The sequence below is a fragment of the Aulostomus chinensis genome, chromosome 8, assembly GCF_037954235.1.
Source record: "Aulostomus chinensis isolate RoL2024-O1b breed Wild chromosome 8, RoL_Achi_v1.0, whole genome shotgun sequence".
In the NCBI taxonomy this organism is placed as follows: domain Eukaryota; kingdom Metazoa; phylum Chordata; class Actinopteri; order Syngnathiformes; family Aulostomidae; genus Aulostomus; species Aulostomus chinensis.
The window spans coordinates 5,477,822-5,496,092 of NC_141327.1; the positions used below are offsets into that span (position 1 = coordinate 5,477,822).

The 18,271-nt window shown below is 42.1% G+C and overlaps 1 protein-coding gene across 2 annotated transcripts in view; it reads left to right on the forward strand.

Annotated features, from left to right (window-relative positions):
• Positions 1–18,271, forward strand: part of krt222 (keratin 222) — a 21,559-nt gene continuing 3,288 nt past the window's right edge. The window contains exons 1-10 of one of the 2 annotated variants that reach the window (XM_086210570.1): positions 1–318; positions 2,807–2,984; positions 3,234–3,437; positions 5,393–5,475; positions 6,260–6,413; positions 8,573–8,875; positions 10,988–11,113; positions 11,500–11,720; positions 16,078–16,301; positions 16,373–16,475. In XM_086210570.1, coding sequence (XP_086066696.1) covers positions 3,240–3,437; positions 5,393–5,475; positions 6,260–6,413; positions 8,573–8,875; positions 10,988–11,113; positions 11,500–11,720; positions 16,078–16,301; positions 16,373–16,475 — 1,412 coding nt within the window. In that variant the 5' untranslated portion in view covers positions 1–318; positions 2,807–2,984; positions 3,234–3,239. Of the gene's footprint in view, positions 319–2,703; positions 2,985–3,233; positions 3,438–5,392; positions 5,476–6,259; positions 6,414–8,572; positions 8,876–10,987; positions 11,114–11,499; positions 11,721–16,077; positions 16,302–16,372; positions 16,476–18,271 lie in introns of those variants that run through there. The other variant, XM_086210571.1, reaches the window with a different exon arrangement.

The following is an 18,271-nucleotide window of genomic DNA, read 5'->3' on the forward strand; positions in this document are numbered from 1 at the left end:
ACTAACAAGTTATTACGTGCCTTCCCATGTAGCCCTCAGCTACCGATGCCCCTGAACACTGCTTTGAATGTTACGCAATGGAGATTACCACTTGGATCTTTGCAAGAGCAACTTGACATCTAGAAACAGGCACAATGTTATTACCTGTTTGTAGAAATCATCAGCCTCAAACACCCAGAGCAGAGCTGTCTGCAACGCCCTGGTAGGAGCTGCTTTTCCAGGACTTCTAACGAACAACATTATTATTCATTGTTATCATTGGCATCCTTGTGCCAAGAGGAAGCTACCATACTGAGAGGGTGTGCGGGAATGATGACGGTAAGTGACCTGGCAGTTTTGTTAGGTTACTCAGCATGCTTTGTGTTTAGCTATTAAATTTACAATGTTTGACATTTTCCTAAACATTATTCTGCTTCACTTCTGTCATGTGACCATCTGTCCTTAGGATATTTATTCATCACTCTATCAATTTATCCGTCCATTTCTGATCACACTGATGGATGAGAGCACAACAAATTGAGAGCGAAACCAAATTAAAAAGACTCCTCCTCTGTCAATTCTCTGTAGACAGAACACAAGTCCAGACAGAGTCTGTTTATGTGCAATAGATCAAACAGTGCAGGCTTTGCATTGTTTGTATTCATAATTCCCACATCCTGCTTCTCAGGAAAGCAGCTTGTTTACCCATGAAAGAGGCTGGAAGAGTATTGTGTTCCCTTGACAAGGAAAATGCTGTTTTTTCTGAATTAACAAAAAAACAAACATTCATGAACAAAAAAAATATCTTTTGGGAAGTTTTTCAGAAAGAACATCTCGGGAAACTGGATTATCCATTGATGAATGACAGTATCGATGCTGATTAGCAATGTAGGGTAACTCCTCCATGCAGTTGATTGGAGATCTCACAAGAAAGACCCCAGAAAACTTTAAGAATATATATATATATATACAGAAAACTTTAAGAATATATTTTTGAATTTACAGAAGTGCCATTAGGATACAAGTAAAGAACCAATATGAAAGACTTCTCTCTATAGATACATATTTACAACATTCACACTTGAATTGACACATAAATTATTTGACTCTGTAATTTGAAAATTGAAAACAGTTGTCAGTTAAGTTCTCTGGTGAAGCTTAATGTTATTGATGTGACCTCAGGAAGAGTTGATCATATATGTCTTAATTGACTGTATGAAGTGTATTTAGCGTTAGATACTTCATGCAGGTTAAAACATTGGAAGAAAGAATGGAAGATAGGTGTATTGTGGTTTATTGTTAAGATTTGAAATTAAACATGTTTCTATCCGAGCGATACATAACCTCATTTCACATCTTGCACAAGTACACATAAGATTCTGTGTTGAAATGCCAAATGCATTTATAACAATGGTATTCTTACTATTAAGGGGAAAGGCCACCAAATTTGATGTTGTAAGTAATGTCAAGTCAGATGAGTCTGAGCTCTGATACCCGAGTTTCCAACCAGTCGATTTCTTTTTTTTTTCTTTTTTTTTTAATCAAGTTTGACAATGTTCAATGTATTTTTCCAGCTTGGGACTCGTTTTTTTGGCTCTCCTTGAGAAAAAAGAAAAGCTTTCTTGCTTTTTGTCTGAAAAACTGTGACAAATGTTCAAGACCAAATGGATGAGACTAAGACCAGAACAAGGAATGGAAAACTTAAAATGGGATGGTTTTATATTGGGATCAGATCTTCACTTCAAAGCAGAGTCAACAAATTTTAACAGATCTTGCTTGTTGTACCACCGCTTAGCCTGATACGGTGTTGCGAGGTCAGGATCATGTCACATATTCATATGGGTTTGCTTTCTGGCCCTCTGGCACAGTCCATATAGACTATTTTAACTGATTACCCAAAACATGTATTAGTATGGTATTATAGTATTGAAACTAGCTTGCAAAAAATGAGTTTTGCTAGCATGCTAGCAGAGCATGAAAGCATCACTTCCCCCATTGACTGGATTGGTTCCTTTAGAAAATGACGCATATGACCTTTGCTGAGGCTTCCTTTTTGAGGCTGTCAATGAAACGCTGGAAAGTCTTGGTGCTGGCTGCTCATGTCGCTTCTGAAATATCTCGCGTCAACAATCTGTCAATCTGTCACAATAAATTTCATATAAGAGGATGCCACGAATCTCTAAATGCCATCCCTCCAGCTGAACCACACATACAACTAATCTTGACAGCTTTATGATGTTATGGATTTATTGTTTGGGAAGGTGCCAATCTCCTGGCTGAAGAAAAAAGTAACAAAACTATATGAACACGTCAGAGGCACTACAGCCCTATGCCTTTGTGAACTGTACTTCTGTCAGATCTGTAGAGTACGCCGTATCCAAGGAAACATGACACAGTGTCCAAGATGATAAGCATTGGAATATTTGGAAAACGAAACTTTGACCTGACTGCCAAGTGTTATTGAGCAACCGGCAGCTGCGCTGTCTGTATTGCTTGACTTTAGAGCAGTGACACATGACTTCAGAACATGCGACTCCTCTCAAATACACAAATAGGCTCACACATGCCGTGTCACTGTGTCTCCCTGAACATTGTGTTGCTGCGTGTTTGAAAGCGGCTCAATAATCCTGGATCAGAGAGTACAAAGGGCCCCAGAGTGGTGGTGATGTAAGCACAGTGCTGTTGCCCTCTCTCCCAAATTCTGCCTGGGGGGTGAAGTGGGACGGTGAGGGAGATCCCAGTCGTGGCTGACCATGAAGACATCATTTTAAAACACACACAGGGATAATGGCTGGCTAACTAGAATATGTCTCTGCTCTGTCTCAAGGGCCTCCGGACAGTGAGCCAGGACAGGAGAAAGTATTGACCAGCTCTCTGTAGAGGAATGCAGCTGAGCTGTGGGGAGTGGCAGATCGGCTCACTGTGACCAGCCACACACTGTGGGGGACTTTTACTTCCTTAAAACATCTACTGTGTGTTATTCTTGGAAGGCCACGTTACCTAAGGTGAGTATCGCTGGGTAAACATTTACCTTGTAAATGCCTCTGACACCGTGTGATCTCACATGGGTGGCAGACTCCAACTTTCTGACTTTGTGTTCTTTCTGCAGGAAACAAAGTAAGTCTGTCCGTTGTGGGCTCTGTGAATGTTTGGCCCATCACTGGCACTACCAGCAGTGTGTGTCATTTGTCTGTATGGGAACGTCAGTGGCTTGTTGTGTGTGTCTGTAAACATAGGGGTGTGCACTTTCTCAGGTCTTCATGGACTTGCTGCAGGACTCCAGTCACACCATGTGGGGTCTGAATGCCCGCTTGAAGGGCTTCCTGGAGCAGGTGAATCGACTGCAAGATGCCAACCAGCGACTGGAGGCCCAGATAGCAGAGTGGGGTGTCCGGAGCAGCTCACGCTCTCAGGACTGGTCCCAGCAGGAGCAGACAGTGAAGGAGCTCCGCATCCAGGTCAGACTCATTTACAGTGTGTCATTATTTTAGGAGTCAGATGATTCAGTTGGAATTTCTCTTACCAGTTCAAAGTGTTGCAGTGATGCAAATGTATCATTTGTTGCACCAGTTCAAGGCCATTTTGGTTTGCACTGAAATGAGCCAGGTGTGTTTAATAAACACTGCCTGCAGGCAAACCAGAGACACGAGTACTCGTATTGACAACATTTACATGCAACGCAATCGTAATTGAGGCCACATTCTCATTCAGAGTGAAGCAGACTTCATTCAGGGCTTTGTTTTGGTTCTATCCACCATGTAACAATGCTACACTGCTACCTGAAACTTTGAATCCCAAGTAAAACATTGGTACAAACTGAAACCGTGACCTCACGTGACTTGACGACGCGATGGTTTTCAACTGCTGCCCGGCTGTAGAGGAGAAGTGTGTGTAACTGGCATTCAGCTGTTGCTCATTTGATGGTGGGTTATCCAAAGTTTAGCGTATGTTCCCATGACTATGGCACACACAACAGTAAACTCTGCAAGTTTCATTGTTCACTCTCTCCAGTGATTGATTTTTCACGAATGTGCTGGGTTGATTTGCTGAATGCTTTCATTTTTTAAGTAGCTGATCTTGTGATCTTCCAGGGGATGAAAATGGAAGGTGTTATGGGTTTACTGACACCTGCACATAACCATTATCCTGTTGATTCTACAAATGTTGAATGTTCCTTGTTTTCTTTGGCTTTCCTTCAATATAGGTGTGTCATGTTCAGAAAGTGCTGCGCTCACAAGAAAACAAAGGAAAAGCTGGGGTGTGGTTGCATTTTTATGTGTGCGATTAAGGAAACCATCTTTCTGCACTTGTATTCCTCAGTTTTAAAGGTGCTTTTTTGCTGTTTCCAGATCGATTTAAGTCTTAAGATCTACAGAATCAGATCATCTTGTCCTGGTACACTTTAGCCATTATGAATTTTTAAAAGAATACAGTACATTGACTTTTCATATGAAGCTTTTTATATGTATAAGATATACAGTTGTTAGCATCTAGCAGTTTGCTTTAGCTGCTAGAGTCAGATATTTCTTTTCTTTGGTAGTTGATCGAGACAAAATACTGAGGTGAAGGAGACCAGTGTTGAAGGTTACAAAAGTGACACATCACCTACAGTATATAGATCACTTATAACAAGTTTTTGTTTACGATTTTGGTGACATAATCATAGCTGCTATGTCCAGTAATTTGTCACCACCCAACTTGGGGCGAATAGACCACTTGTTATTTGTTATCTCTTTATTTTGCAATGGTATGAATGATTTATTTACAATAAAAGACGTTCCTAGAAGCTGACCACTACGAAGTTTTCATTCTGGTTAAGAGTCCATGCATCCATCTCAGAAGCTTTATGATGCAGGCTGGAACTTCAGTGACTTTTGGGAGACTTTGTAAAATACAGATCCATAATAATATTAAATGTCTTTTAGGAGTATTAAGCAAAAAGATTACTTGAGTGAGACATAGAGTATGCATACATTTGAAATTACAAAGCTGAATTCTGTGTAGTTGCATCCGTTTCTGGGTCCTGGCACAAACTGGCTTACTGGAACACTTGTACTTTACCTGGACACCTGAACTTGGACGCTGCTCTCAAAAGTTAAGATAACTGCTGTGAAAAATACCTGGTCGATCATTGTTGGATATCATAAAACAAACATATAGATGGTAATAATACGAGACATTAACACAATCTAATTTCAGACTAAACCCAAATAAAGTAACTGCCTGCAGTGATGTGGACATGAATTTCAAAATAATGTGTTTCTCAGAAAATGATGAATACACAGCACCACACAACAATGACTGCTCCTTTAGAGTGGTCTTCACCCAAAGCCCTCAACCCAGACCTACCTCATCAAGTTACATTTTGTAGAAAAAGACCGTCTGACAGTGTGTCTGTGTTTGTTTTTGTTAGGTTGGTAAACTACTGATGGAGAATGCCCACCTGGCGTTACAGTCTGACAATATGAAATCCAGAGCTGCTGCCATCCAGGCCAGGTCAGCTGGATTTGCCTGTAAATTTCCTGAACTCTCAAACTTTTAGCCTCTGATAAATACCCTCCAAGGATTAATGATGTATACAGTGTATAGCAAATGTGGCACACATCCAAAGAATGTCTTACCCTTGTTTATACGTCTCCTTTACAGTGAAAAATTAAAATATTATGTGGTTATAACATAGTAATACATGCCTGGAGGAAATGCCGGATCACAAGTGGAGCCCCAGATAAACGAGAGGCTGTGTTTTCATCTGGCGTTCTTGTGTTCTGTCAGCTCCCACTCCTGTGAGCCAACCTGCATACACATCCAGGCTGGGCTTTGTGCCGCGTCTGCACTTTCCCTCATGTATTGATGCAGAGTGACACCTAGTAGACCCCCTCCACCTCCCTTCACCACACACGCTCAACACCCTAATGATGCTCATTAACCCCTGAAGGACAGTGTTGACACGCTGCAGCTTTAAAAAAATACACCAGTTCTATTTTTAGCTGGCTCCACCTGATGGGCCTCCTGACTGTCTGAGTGTATCTGAGAGACCGTTAATGGAACACTTGATGTCAAGGTCTTTTTATGTACTTTTTACTGATACTATGTCAATACTTGAGCAAATCAAAAGCTTGCCACTTGAGTGTAATCTAAAGCTAAATATATATATATATATATATATATATATGTATGTATGTATATATTTTTAATTTATATATTGTCACTGATTGCATTAAAGTTTTTTGATCAGTTCATTGTTAACAGAGTTAATGATCCTCTCTACTCACATCATCAGGTGTGAAACGGAGGAGCGTAACACCAAACGTCTGGAGCAACAGGTGGTAATGCTACGGGAGTCGAAGACGAAGGCCGAGCAGAGCAGCATGACGCTGCAGGCTGATGTTGGTCACTCCATGACAGAGCTTCAAAATATGCACCAGGAGTTTGAGGTCCAGTTAAATGTTCTACACTTATTTAAAAAGTCTTTTTCTTTATTTCTTCTTTCTCTCCTTGGCCATTGGTAAAATGTAGATCATATTTACTGGTTGGCATATGGTTCATGCGCATTATCATCGTGGTGAGAAAATATACTTTAAAGTCTCCAGGATGTTACTATTCCATGTATTATTTTATCATTGCAGTAAATGGAGGCAGCAGTTATGTCCTGTAGCTGGTGATGCTGCTCCAGAATTCTTTCAGATACTATTATCTCAGAATCATTTTTTAAAAATCATTATAGGTTGTTTATCTTAAGGGTACTAATCCTAATAAGTAATGTTTGTATGTAATACCACTTTATACCTCAAGAGGAAATAGTGAGTCATCATAGCTCACTTTGACTCCACTATGAGCTAGCGCAAGTTACAATGGGCTATGAAGGCTCGCTCTCCTGGCATCCCTGCTATCTCAGATGATGATCAGCCCAGAGACCTAACTACCTCCTTCCATTCATTCAGCTGATTGTCTTCTGTGCTGTCAGTAGGAATTTAATACACAAGGCACTTTATTCATGTAGCTTCAGTCTGCCGACTCTTCTTGGCTCCTCTGCATGTCTCATCCACCCTAACCCCCCCCCCCCCTAACAGTCACTTCTATTGTCATTGCTTCTGACTCTGTTCTGGACCCCAAGGAGGTCTGTGCTGCTTCCGATTTCCTTCCCTTTGCCCTCCCATGTATAGGGACATTGGTACGGCATAGCCTTTGGCTAAGCTTGTAGCACTGCTGTAGTCTGTATTTGCTTGCAGCCAAACACAAGCTGATTTTAGTGCCAGTTCTTAGGAGGTCATAGCATTGGTACTGATTACTTTCCTCTTTCCGGTCAAGTCCATGCAGTGAGTGGTGCAATTCAGCAGTGGCTTGGCCATAACAAACAGTCTTGTTTTTTGGCTGTCATCATTGACTCGTGTTAAAATATCTGACTGAGCTGTTAACTGATCATCAGGAAGTAGAGAGATGGATCAGATTGCAGGAATGCTGCTGGACAGGCCTGCTAGACCCAAACATACCAACCCCGTTAACACTGAAGATCAGAACGTTTTATTGTGATCGTACTCAAAAGTACAACGAAAGTAATGGATGGGTAATCTGTCACTGGATACCTTACTCCAATATTGCCATCCCTGGAAAGTGGATATTTCAAGAAATATGGAAGCCCTAAGTCACAGACAGGCATCGGTCATTCTTTGTGAGTCATATATGCCTTGCTGTCATACTGCCCTTGTAGCTTTTGTTGTTGTAAGGTTTAAGCTAGCAGGAAGAGTAACATTATATTTTGGGTTTTTTTTACACCCTGCTAAGATCCAAACACAACATAATGGTGATGCATAGACTTACACCATGAGTGGCCATGCATTTTTCTATCACTGTTATGTCAGTGGCTATGTTTTTTTCCTTTCGTCCCTCTGCTCGACCTTGGCCACCCGTCCTCCATTGTTGTCTTGTTATATGTCTCAGTCCTGCTGACTAACACTTCCATCCCTCTCCTCCAGCGTCTGCTCCTCTATACACAGCAGCTCATATGCACATGTACGCTTGCGTGTAGAGCTCAGTAACTGGTTCTAATTTTTCTCTTGCCTCTGCATTGTGTGGTTTGTCTCACACAAAACTTACACACACACACACACACACACCAATGATGTTTTTGCTTGTTTTATGGTTTCATTTAAAGATCAGAGAGTGCTGTTAAAAGGTCCTTATAGATGTGTCTTTGTGTGCTGTAACATCTCTGCAGCAGTAAATATTGTTGGGCATTAACAGCAAAACTGAAACACACACACACACTCAGTACTTCTCAGGACAGTACATTGACACACTGACTACCATCATTTATTGGAGACTACCTCACCTAACCTTACAACAAGTTCTCACACTAAATGTGATGACTGGCGTCACAGTGTCTCACTTTTTGTCCCCACAATAAACACACTGATGTCCCCACAGCATGAGGAATACCTGATACACACACCTGCACGAACATATTTTTCTTGCTTTTTGTTTTTTCGTCATGAACTAATTTTATCTCCCTGTTGTTTGTCCCTTGCGTCTATCTCTCCCTGACATCCCCCCCACCCCCACCCACCCCGTGTTCCGTCTGGTTGGCTGTTCACAGGCAGCCCGGGCTCTGCAGCTGCAGCGGGCCGCCTCCTGTGATGCTCTGTTAGCGACGAACACGGCAGCAGCAGCAGGAGGGGAGGAGGATGGCACAGGGATGGAGCTCACCCACCTCCTCGACCGAATTAGAGCGCAGTGCGACCTGAGCAGACTTCCCGGCCCGGGAGAGAGACAGCTCGGCCCTGCTGCAGGCTCACATCCACTGGCCAGCTCGGCTGGGCCTAGCAGCTCTGGAGTTGGAGCAGCAGCAGCAGCAGCAGCAGCATCAGCAAGGAGATCACACCGAGGAGCGCTCGCTGAGGTACGCATCTGCACCCATTTTTTACGTCTGTGTCAAACTCATGTTGTCCTGGCCCGCTGCCAGCAAGACACACCCTCAAGACCAACTCCGGGACATCAACACTGACTAATGTGAATGCTTGCCAGGAGTTACACGGTGTTTGATGACTGCGCTAAAAGGCTCAGCCTCCTGCTCTGTACCTGTACATGTGTCTGTTCTCTGTTAGGTTTTCTTACAGCATGTGTTTGATACATTGTAGTCACAGCTACACACTGATACGATGTGTTGCACCGTAAGATCAATTACTACACTATGATCTCTGCTCTTCATTAAATATTCATCAGTCAAATTACAACAGCGATGCTCTCATCTATTCCAAAAATAGATTTTAGCCCTTATCTAATATAATTTTTGGATTTCAAAGAAGGGGAGTTTCTGCTGCGATATCAGCTCTCACTGTTTAATTTTTTTTTTTAATGGCAGTCTGTTGGGTGCCTTTTATCATCCCATTGTTCCTGTGCTCAACGACTCTGGTGTGACGATAAAGAGCCTTCATCAAGGGATTTATGAAATACTCCTTCGTGCTTCAGACCCAATCTCTCTGTGCAGTTACTTGTTTTGTGTTTTACTGGCCTACATTAAGATGCCGTTAGTGTAGTGGTGGATAGAAGAACATTGCCTAGGAAATAACTGTTTTTACTGAATGAGATGGCAAAGTTTGAGCGGAACTATAGCGCATGACATCACCATCATTTCTGTGACCCAAAGCCAACAATGAGACAACTTAATGGTGTCACATGGAGTTTTCTCGAAATTCAGTCTTATACGTCTGAAGTTTAACAGTCACGTTAGACTTTGAGCCTGAGTTTCATTCATGTTTGTGACAACGAATGAAGGGTTAGAACGTGAACGCGATCTGCCGTTGTAAAAATTGTGACATTGTGATCATGCTACGGTGCAAATTCTGTATGTCACAGTTCTATGTTGCCCCATGATGCATTCAAACATTCTTTCTGTGTGTGTGTGTGTGTGTGTGTGTGTGTGTGTGTGTGTGTGTGTGTGTGTGTGTGTGTGTGAGAGAGAGAGAGAAATGATCTATGATTGTAGCAGAGTTGTATGTGTGTACAACACTGTTTGGCAGCAGTTGTTACTATTGCATGACTCAGTGTCATGTCTGTCATTTTCTAAATGTAGAAATAGCTTTTCACAAATGTTAGCAAAGTCTTAGCTGTCTCATGAAAGCTAATGCTAAATCCTAAACACATCTGTAGGTCAGTAATGACAGGTGTTTCTGTTGCCTTCAGAAATAAAACTACTACAGATTAATCATTTAAGCCACCACCATACTTGGACCAATAAAGCTCATGACACCAGTGATGAATTCATGCATGAACTCCTCAAATGTCAAGCCAGGCTGCCTGGTTTTTCTAGCACGGCAATTGAGTGCTCATTCTCTGAAGGGTAGCACCAGGAAGTGTCCTACTTGCATTGTGTTGAGCTCAAATCAAAGAGTTTGTTGATTACTGAGCATATCTCGAGATACAGAAGACGTGGATTACTCTTGAATGTTTGTTAACTGACTTTAAGCAGTATTTAGCCTTGTCCAATCTTGTTTTTACTGCTGGACCATGTTCTAACTGTGCTGAGACAGCTTCATTGTTTCATTGTATATCAAGGGGTGGGGTTTGAGTGCGAAATGCCCAACAGCTGTACGGTGTGTCAACACAGCTTTCACTCACACACACACACACACACATACACACACACACACACACACACACACACACACACACACACACACACACACACACACAGGTGTCAGCTCTACTGTCTATTTACCCAACATGAAATGGACACTAGCAGCAGCAGCACCTGTGGCGTTGCCTCCTCAGATGGAGTTCCAGTGGGAAAGAGGTGGTTGTAACTGCTTCCTGTCATGTCAGTTTCATTTGTTCAGTCCAGGTATTAAACACACCACATCACCAGCTACAACACGCAAACACATTTACAGCACGTTTATTGGGCTGGATTACTTTGTGGTTGTGTGTGTATTTGGCTCAGAGTTCAGTAGAGGTGGTGGTGTTGTCAGGGTGCTGGTACAGGGTGTTTAACTGTCTGTATCCTCTCGCGCAGGAGGAGGCCGCATGGGCGCAGGTGAGCCTCGGTGGCGCCGCACTGAGGGAGGCTCGGGCTGAGCTAGCTGAGGCTAGGAAGCAGTGGCAATCCCTGCAGGTGGAGATTGAGAGTCTACATGCCTTGGTAAGAAAGCTCAAGCACACATGAGCAGAACTACTGTGGCAGGGAAAACTGCAGATCCGACTTCGTAGAAGTGCTCGGGTAATTACATGGCAGTTAAGGAACCGGAATGTTTACCTATTAAAGCAGAAAACACATTGTACACTACTACTGATGATTAATGGTTATTGGGGGAATGTCTGTGGGAAATTAATGGCAATCCATCTAATATTTGTAAAGATATTTCACAAAAAAGAAGTGTCAACTTCGTAGTGGCTGTTGGGCAGCTACAGGAGATGCCAGTCATGGTGATATGTGATGACTGTCTGTACAGTTAATCACTATCCATCCAATAAGGCAGAGTAAAGTTCAGTCCATGTCTTATGTGCTCTGTTCTTCGTGGTGTCCAGGAGAAAGGCCTGGAGAACTCCCTGCAGCACACTCAGAGGCTCTACTCCAGCCAGCTGCAGGACCTCTCCCAGGTGATCGCTGGGCTGGAGGATGAGCTGGAGCAGGTGAGGAGTGGTCTGGCCACCCAACGTCAGCGTCACAGCCAGCTACTCAATACCAAGATGAGGCTGGAGCGAGAGATCACCACTTACAGACGTCTGCTGGAGCGTGAAGAGAGCAGGTGAGAACAGGACGCACAGGGAGAAGAAAAATATGTCCAGGAATAGTTACCTGGAATTTTGTGGTTCCATTGTCAACAGGTAAAACAAGGGAATATTTTTGAGGTGAGTACAGTATGCATGAGTTCCATCTAGAACTATATTTGTGGGGTCTTTAAATTGGTAGTCCACTATACTTAGAAGGTCTGATGTATTAGGTGGGACTAAAACCCTGTATCCCTCACAGTGTGATTATTAATCAGTTACAGTACATTTATTTAGATTTTGAATGCTTAATTCTAGCAGTCTTGGATGTGGCAAGCACTTATAATGTTTCAGTTCAAATGCATTTTTTTGAAAATATGTGATAAAATCAATAGATTACTTACACTTTTATTTTATGTTCACATTTCACTGTGCATTGGTGACGATGCCATAACAGTCACAGAAATGAGCTGAATGTGATCTACTGAGCATCTCAGGTCGCAATCATACACTCATTTTCAACAAGGCTTGACACCTTTTTTCACCTGCTTTCATCGCATGGGGTCCTCCATTCATTCCTGGCAAACTTGACACAGCCCCAGCGTTTTGTTGCTCTCTGCTGGTTACTCACTGCTCTCCACAGTCTAAAATCATGTATGGGGTTTCATGATTCAGTTGTGTTCATTTTTTTTTAATACAGCGTTGTTGTTTTTTTTCCAAAATGATTTTATGAAAATGATTCATGTTGCTTTGCTAACATTAGTAATAATGCTGTCTGTCAAAACAGACTTTATTTACACAGATGCCCGTCAGGTAGACAACTTCATGTTTTGGGCATTTTTTCATTTGACTAGCTTACCAGTTAAAACCCTGTTATGTTATGGATTAAGTGTAATTCGTGTGTATAGACAAAAGAATTCCACACTAATGGTTGAGACATATTCCAACTATAAAGTACGCCCAGTAGACGTAGTGAGTGAAATGTATTCATGGTGACTGACAACATAACTTAATGCCTCTGATTCATGGTCTGTAAATCCAGCTCTGTTTTATTGGATGTTGTAATGGAACCCAGACAGACAATCCATCTAGTCTGGCCTTTCACCATCATACCTACCTGAGCTGTTTTATTAGGGATATTCCACTCCTTCAACGTAGCATTCAATTATCCTGGCAGGTTTTTTTTTTTTTTTTTAACCTTGGTGAGAAAACTCCCAGCGAGTTCTCTGTAATTTAAAACATTTGCTGGTTCAACCGTATCATTGTCATTTCACCGTTTAAGGGATAAATTTGGTTCTTTTCATTTCGTTGAAGCACAGATCCTTTTCATTCTGATTTAGGACTTTCCCTGTGGTCGTCGATCAAAGGGTAGTAAGTGACATGAATGTTTCGCATATTGGTCTTGGGTCTTGTCAGATTGGGTGGCAAGCAGTTGCACAAAGGTTTGGTTGACAGAAATGCCAAAGTCAAGATGATACCTAAGAAATGCGCAAGACTCACATTACCTGTTAAAGGATCTTTTTCATTATTGAACTGTGGTTCACAACTGGTTTTTGTTCAATTTGAAGAACCATTTTGGTATTTAGTAACATTAAACCAAGTTGAAAGAACACTTTTAGTTTTGATGTTCACCACCTTTGTTCGCTATACTGTCATGCTATCATGCTAACATGTTGCTAGGTAGCGGTCAACAGTAAACAGAGGTAAGCAAAAGCTGACTGGAAAACCCTGCAGACATTCTGATGTGATAACTGCCCTAGTAAAAGATTTATGGATAACAGAAGTTTCTGCAGCCGTCATGGAAGACGTACACAGTTCCTCTACTTCAGTGAAAGTAGATTCACCCAGATAGAATAGCACTACTAAAGTCTACTTGAGTAAAGGTAGAGAAGTGTTTCATATGGACTGAGATATCAAAAGTAAAAGTACACATTCTACAGTGGTGTTTGTGTATTGCGGTGTTTGCCAGCGCTAATTCCATCGCACCACCTGACCTCATTCGAAGGTTATGTTGGATCGTAGGTGTTCCGGTTGTGCTGCTCTGATTACGTCCTCTTAGAGTTTTCAGCCATTCAAAGTACATCAGCCTCATCCCGTTTTATAATGATGCAAAATCTTTCTTGTAGTAACTGATGGGTTCAGATTAATGTTGTGGAGTAAAAATTTGAATTCCTCTAAGATATTGATACAGGAGCACAGTACTTAAGTACAATCATACTAGCGCACAGCTGATCATATGGGGGGGGGGGGGGGGGCATGACTGTGACCATCAAGTTGACTGCTGTCAACATGGATGTTATTCAGAGCAGTGGGGACGTATACTTGAAAGTGTTCCGAAGAGAGTTTTCATGTGTTTGTTTCAGTCAAATATAAATTCCTTTGGTTCTGCAAATGGTTAACTCACCTGCATTACCACTGGGTGACAATTTGAGGTAGTGTTATTATTGTTGTTGTTGTTGTTGTTGTTGCCACCTCCTGTACATGCAGCGAAGTGACTGCTGTTGTGTAAACATTGTCAGTGTATTAGATTGTTCATGTAAGTATAGGGCATGCTGTAAGGTCTTCATATCCTCTCCCTGGCTAGTTGTTGGAATTTCTCAGAGCTATTCCTGGCTCTTTTTTGAGAACTGGTGCAACTCCAGCAGCCCTGATCAAATATGACTCAAATTCTGCATCTGGACTGTCTATTTCTTATCTAAAATGTCTTCAGAACCATGCGTTTGTGAACTCTTTTGCCATAAACCTATTCATTTTGAATGAGCAGCAGCCAACAAGAAACAATTGACCAATCAGGTGATCCATCATCATTATCATCCTTCGGTGACAGGCCCATTTAGTGCAGAAGCTTTCACCAGAACAGCCTTCTTTCATCAGGAGAACTTTTCCAGATAAGGACTGTGTCTTTTCTGATCTGTTGCAGAAACTCTCACTGACACTTTTATCACGCCCTGACTTTATGATCAAAATGTGCTGTTCCTTGTTGAACCCACTGGAGGATTAAATAGAAAAGATTACAGTACATCAAGAATTTTTGCTGTGAGAGTTGAGGGAGCACATTGTTCCAACCCTTCAGCACCTACATGGCTCACAGTAAAGCACGTCTCATTGTCTGTGGGTCTCAGTGTGGCCTGGCATTACCCTACTGGTCCTGGTACACCTGAAGACCCACCAGAAAACTCAGCTGTGTAGAAGCACTGTCGTGTGCACATGCATTGAAGGTCTGGTATAGAATCACACAGTGAAGAAGAAGAATAAGGGAAAAAAAATGGCGAGACTGGAAGACAATACAGACATAATAGTGCAGATGTTTGAGGAAGGAAAAACGCATGGAGAGATTTCCTGGGCGCTTCAGGAGTTAGGTGTCCCCATGTGCTCAACGGTGTCAGACCGGTCCCCTTCTGGTTCATGCAACTTGCGGGCAAACGAAAATATCCGAATGGGATTAAACGCCCATTATCCATTTTTTTCCATTTTTGTTTTGTGCACAAAATCGGAAATCGGAAAAACAAGCCGTTTTTTTTTGTTTTTTGTTTTATTTTAAATTTTGGGGAAGAATATTGAGAGAACAAGTCATTATTTCATTTTTTTACTTTCTGTTTTACTTTGAAAAATGACTGAACGAATGATACATGGATTGTATCCCCATATGCCCAAGCAGGCAGAAGGGATGTTGGATGGATGGATGATACTTGTATAGTTGATACTAGCATGACGTGATATATGAGGCCTCCTGCCTGCCAAGTAGCTCCTCTGATGTGTTGCAGACATGGGAGGACCCGTTGAAGCTCCTCTGTGTGGTGGTCTGGGATTCAGGAGGAGTCATGATTTTGGAAGATAGCATGGAAAGATGAGGTTGATTAACTCTAGATTGGCTGCAGTAGTCATGATTTGTGCTTTATCCAGAGCATCCTAATGGAAGATATCTTTGCGAGGACTTCCACTGACGTAATGCATTCCCTTACCCTAAACCTAGACATCTCAACTGACTGCCCGACCCTAACGGCCCTTTGAAGATGAGAGGACCGGCTAAAATGTCCTCACTTTCCAAAAATGTCCTCACTCTGTGATTCAGTGTGTATCCTAGTCCTCAGTAGGCAGCAAGTTTGTGGTCAGAGCTAGTCCTGACCTGGAGAGTGTCATGAGGGTGTAAACAAAGGAACCAAAAGAATTTTATGGACTGGTTTATTGCAGCTCATGGTGAGCTCATGGTGTGTAGCCATTGGGCGCTCTCTGTAGAGGTTGAATGATGAATAGCTGTGCTGAAGCGGACCAATTATTATTTGAATACTGACACAAGACCTCCGGTTCTGGGGTTTTGAAGGCCCCTTGACAGTTCACATCTGCACACGTACATTTCTCTGTCCTCTCTCATCCCTTGGTACGCTGTTCCGACAGGTTCATGGGCCGCAGTGTGCAGCTGATGGGCTTGAGGCCCTGGAGATCTTCTATGATGGGGAAAAAGGAAAACGGGCTGGAGAATGGTTTCAGTGACCCTGCTATCACTCCAGATGAACCCAAGTCAGAGCCCCTGCCTGAGATTCCTTCACTGCTCTCAGTAGATGGTGATTTAAGGAAAAGCTCCTTCCTCCACAGGCAGCAGAGCCTTGTCATACTCACAGGTGAAAACACAGACAAACACAATTACCTGTGTCACAACACACCGTGATTCATCATGAATGCCCTTTCACAGAGCCAGAGCAAGATAAGGACCTGCCCATCGCCACTGTGAAGACTCAGGAGATTCTTCAGGGCAACGTGGTACGGGAGAGTGCTGAGGGTCACGGTACCATCGAGTAAGTATTGATCTTTTTACCCCCTACTGACCTGTTGTCAGCACCCTTGGCTCATTCTGAAGTGTTGGCATTTTCTAGCAGCAAGCATCAACAAATCACTTTGGTGATCTGCCAGAAAACATTTTTTTTTTTTGGATTGCTTGCAGTTACAGACATCAACTCAGTGAATTTTAATCACTACTGACACAAGCGTGCTGGTCCTCACCACCTAGTCACACACAAGATGAATGCTCTCTCAAAGGAACTGCCCTCATACATCCTTCTGCTCTGGTTCCCATGAGTAAATCATCCGTGTACTGCATGGGAACTCTTCACCTTTAATTACCTGTGTTTGATGTAGATACACCCGCCTGGTGTGGTGTGCTCAAGGCGTGGCGCCTTTTGTTGTCGGACAAGACATGGGTGGAATTCTTTGTTCAGGTTTCAGTTTCCAGACACATACACATGTTCACGAACATCACGCTTGTACTATTGCTTCACTCAGAGACATTTCCAAAACTACCTTGCACACATGAGGATAATAATTTCGCTGGTTCACATTCAACACCACGCAGTGTTGTGGTATGTTTACGAGGGGCTCTTACACAACTGGTCCCACCGCCACTTTTTTTTTACTCTCTACTTAGCTGTTGAAAGAGCATCAGATGAAATGTAAATATTTGACTTTCTCTTGTCTTACAGCAGATATGAGGATAGGGAAGGCTGTCAATCCGGTTTCTAGGAAACATTAGGAAGCAAAAATTTTCCACATAAGATAACACATCATCTTGGTCTGTTGCAACTGTCCTCAGGTTCTTTATATCTCAGTCTTAGTCTAAATGTTGGAGTTCAGACTTTTCCTTCCTCTGATGTCTAATTGTTTTGTGTTTCTCATCACTTGGGCTGTGGGCGCCCTCTAGTGGTAGTAGCTAAGTTAAAGCTCACTTTTTAAGGGGGAATTTTTTGTTTTTGAATGAAATAGAAGAGTCAGGTCAAAAAATATGATTGAAAAATATGATCAAGTGATGTGAATTTTATACATTTATCAAAAAAATAAATGATTATTTCAATAAAATTCTTCCTCAAGCAACATTATCAATTTCTGATGCTCAGTTTAGCTAACTGGTGACTGTGTTGTGGCAGATGGAGAAGCTTTTGGAGTACACACCTGAGCCCCCACTGCTGTCTATGGATTTCATAATTGCATGAGCGATAGCTTATTAGATAGAAAATAAGTCAATAGCAATTTGCCATGTGATGAAGTATAAACAGGGCTAAAATCAAGACGACTCTGTTGCCGTGACACTAATAAATACCAATGTGGTTGTTTTATCTGCTGGGTGTGCAAACTCTTGACTGATGTGCTTCCCGTAACAGCTGAAGAAGGTGGAAATGCTAGTGTCAACACTTGCTTCACTTTCTCCAAGTGGCCTTAATCATTTTATAGCCTCCTACTGTAAGTTCCAAGGTAGTAAAATGTCACAAGAGTGACAAAGTAGAGTGAGCATTTACTGTCCACCTATATGTGTGTGTGTGTGTGTGTGTGTGTGTGTGTGTGTGTGTGTGTGTGTATCATCCTGAGAAAATCTTATCTGCAAAAATAAAACACCAGAAGCAGGATTTATATTAAACTAATATATAATAAATGCAGCTAAAATAAGATGTGTATTTAGGTGACTCCTTAAAGACTTAGAAATAAAAAGGGAAAACATTTAAAAAGTAGCAAGTCGTAAGCTGTAAATATAGAATTGAAGAGCTATTTTGAAGAAGCTTAAACTCAAGTAATAAAATGTAGTCTAATCAAACAAAACATAATC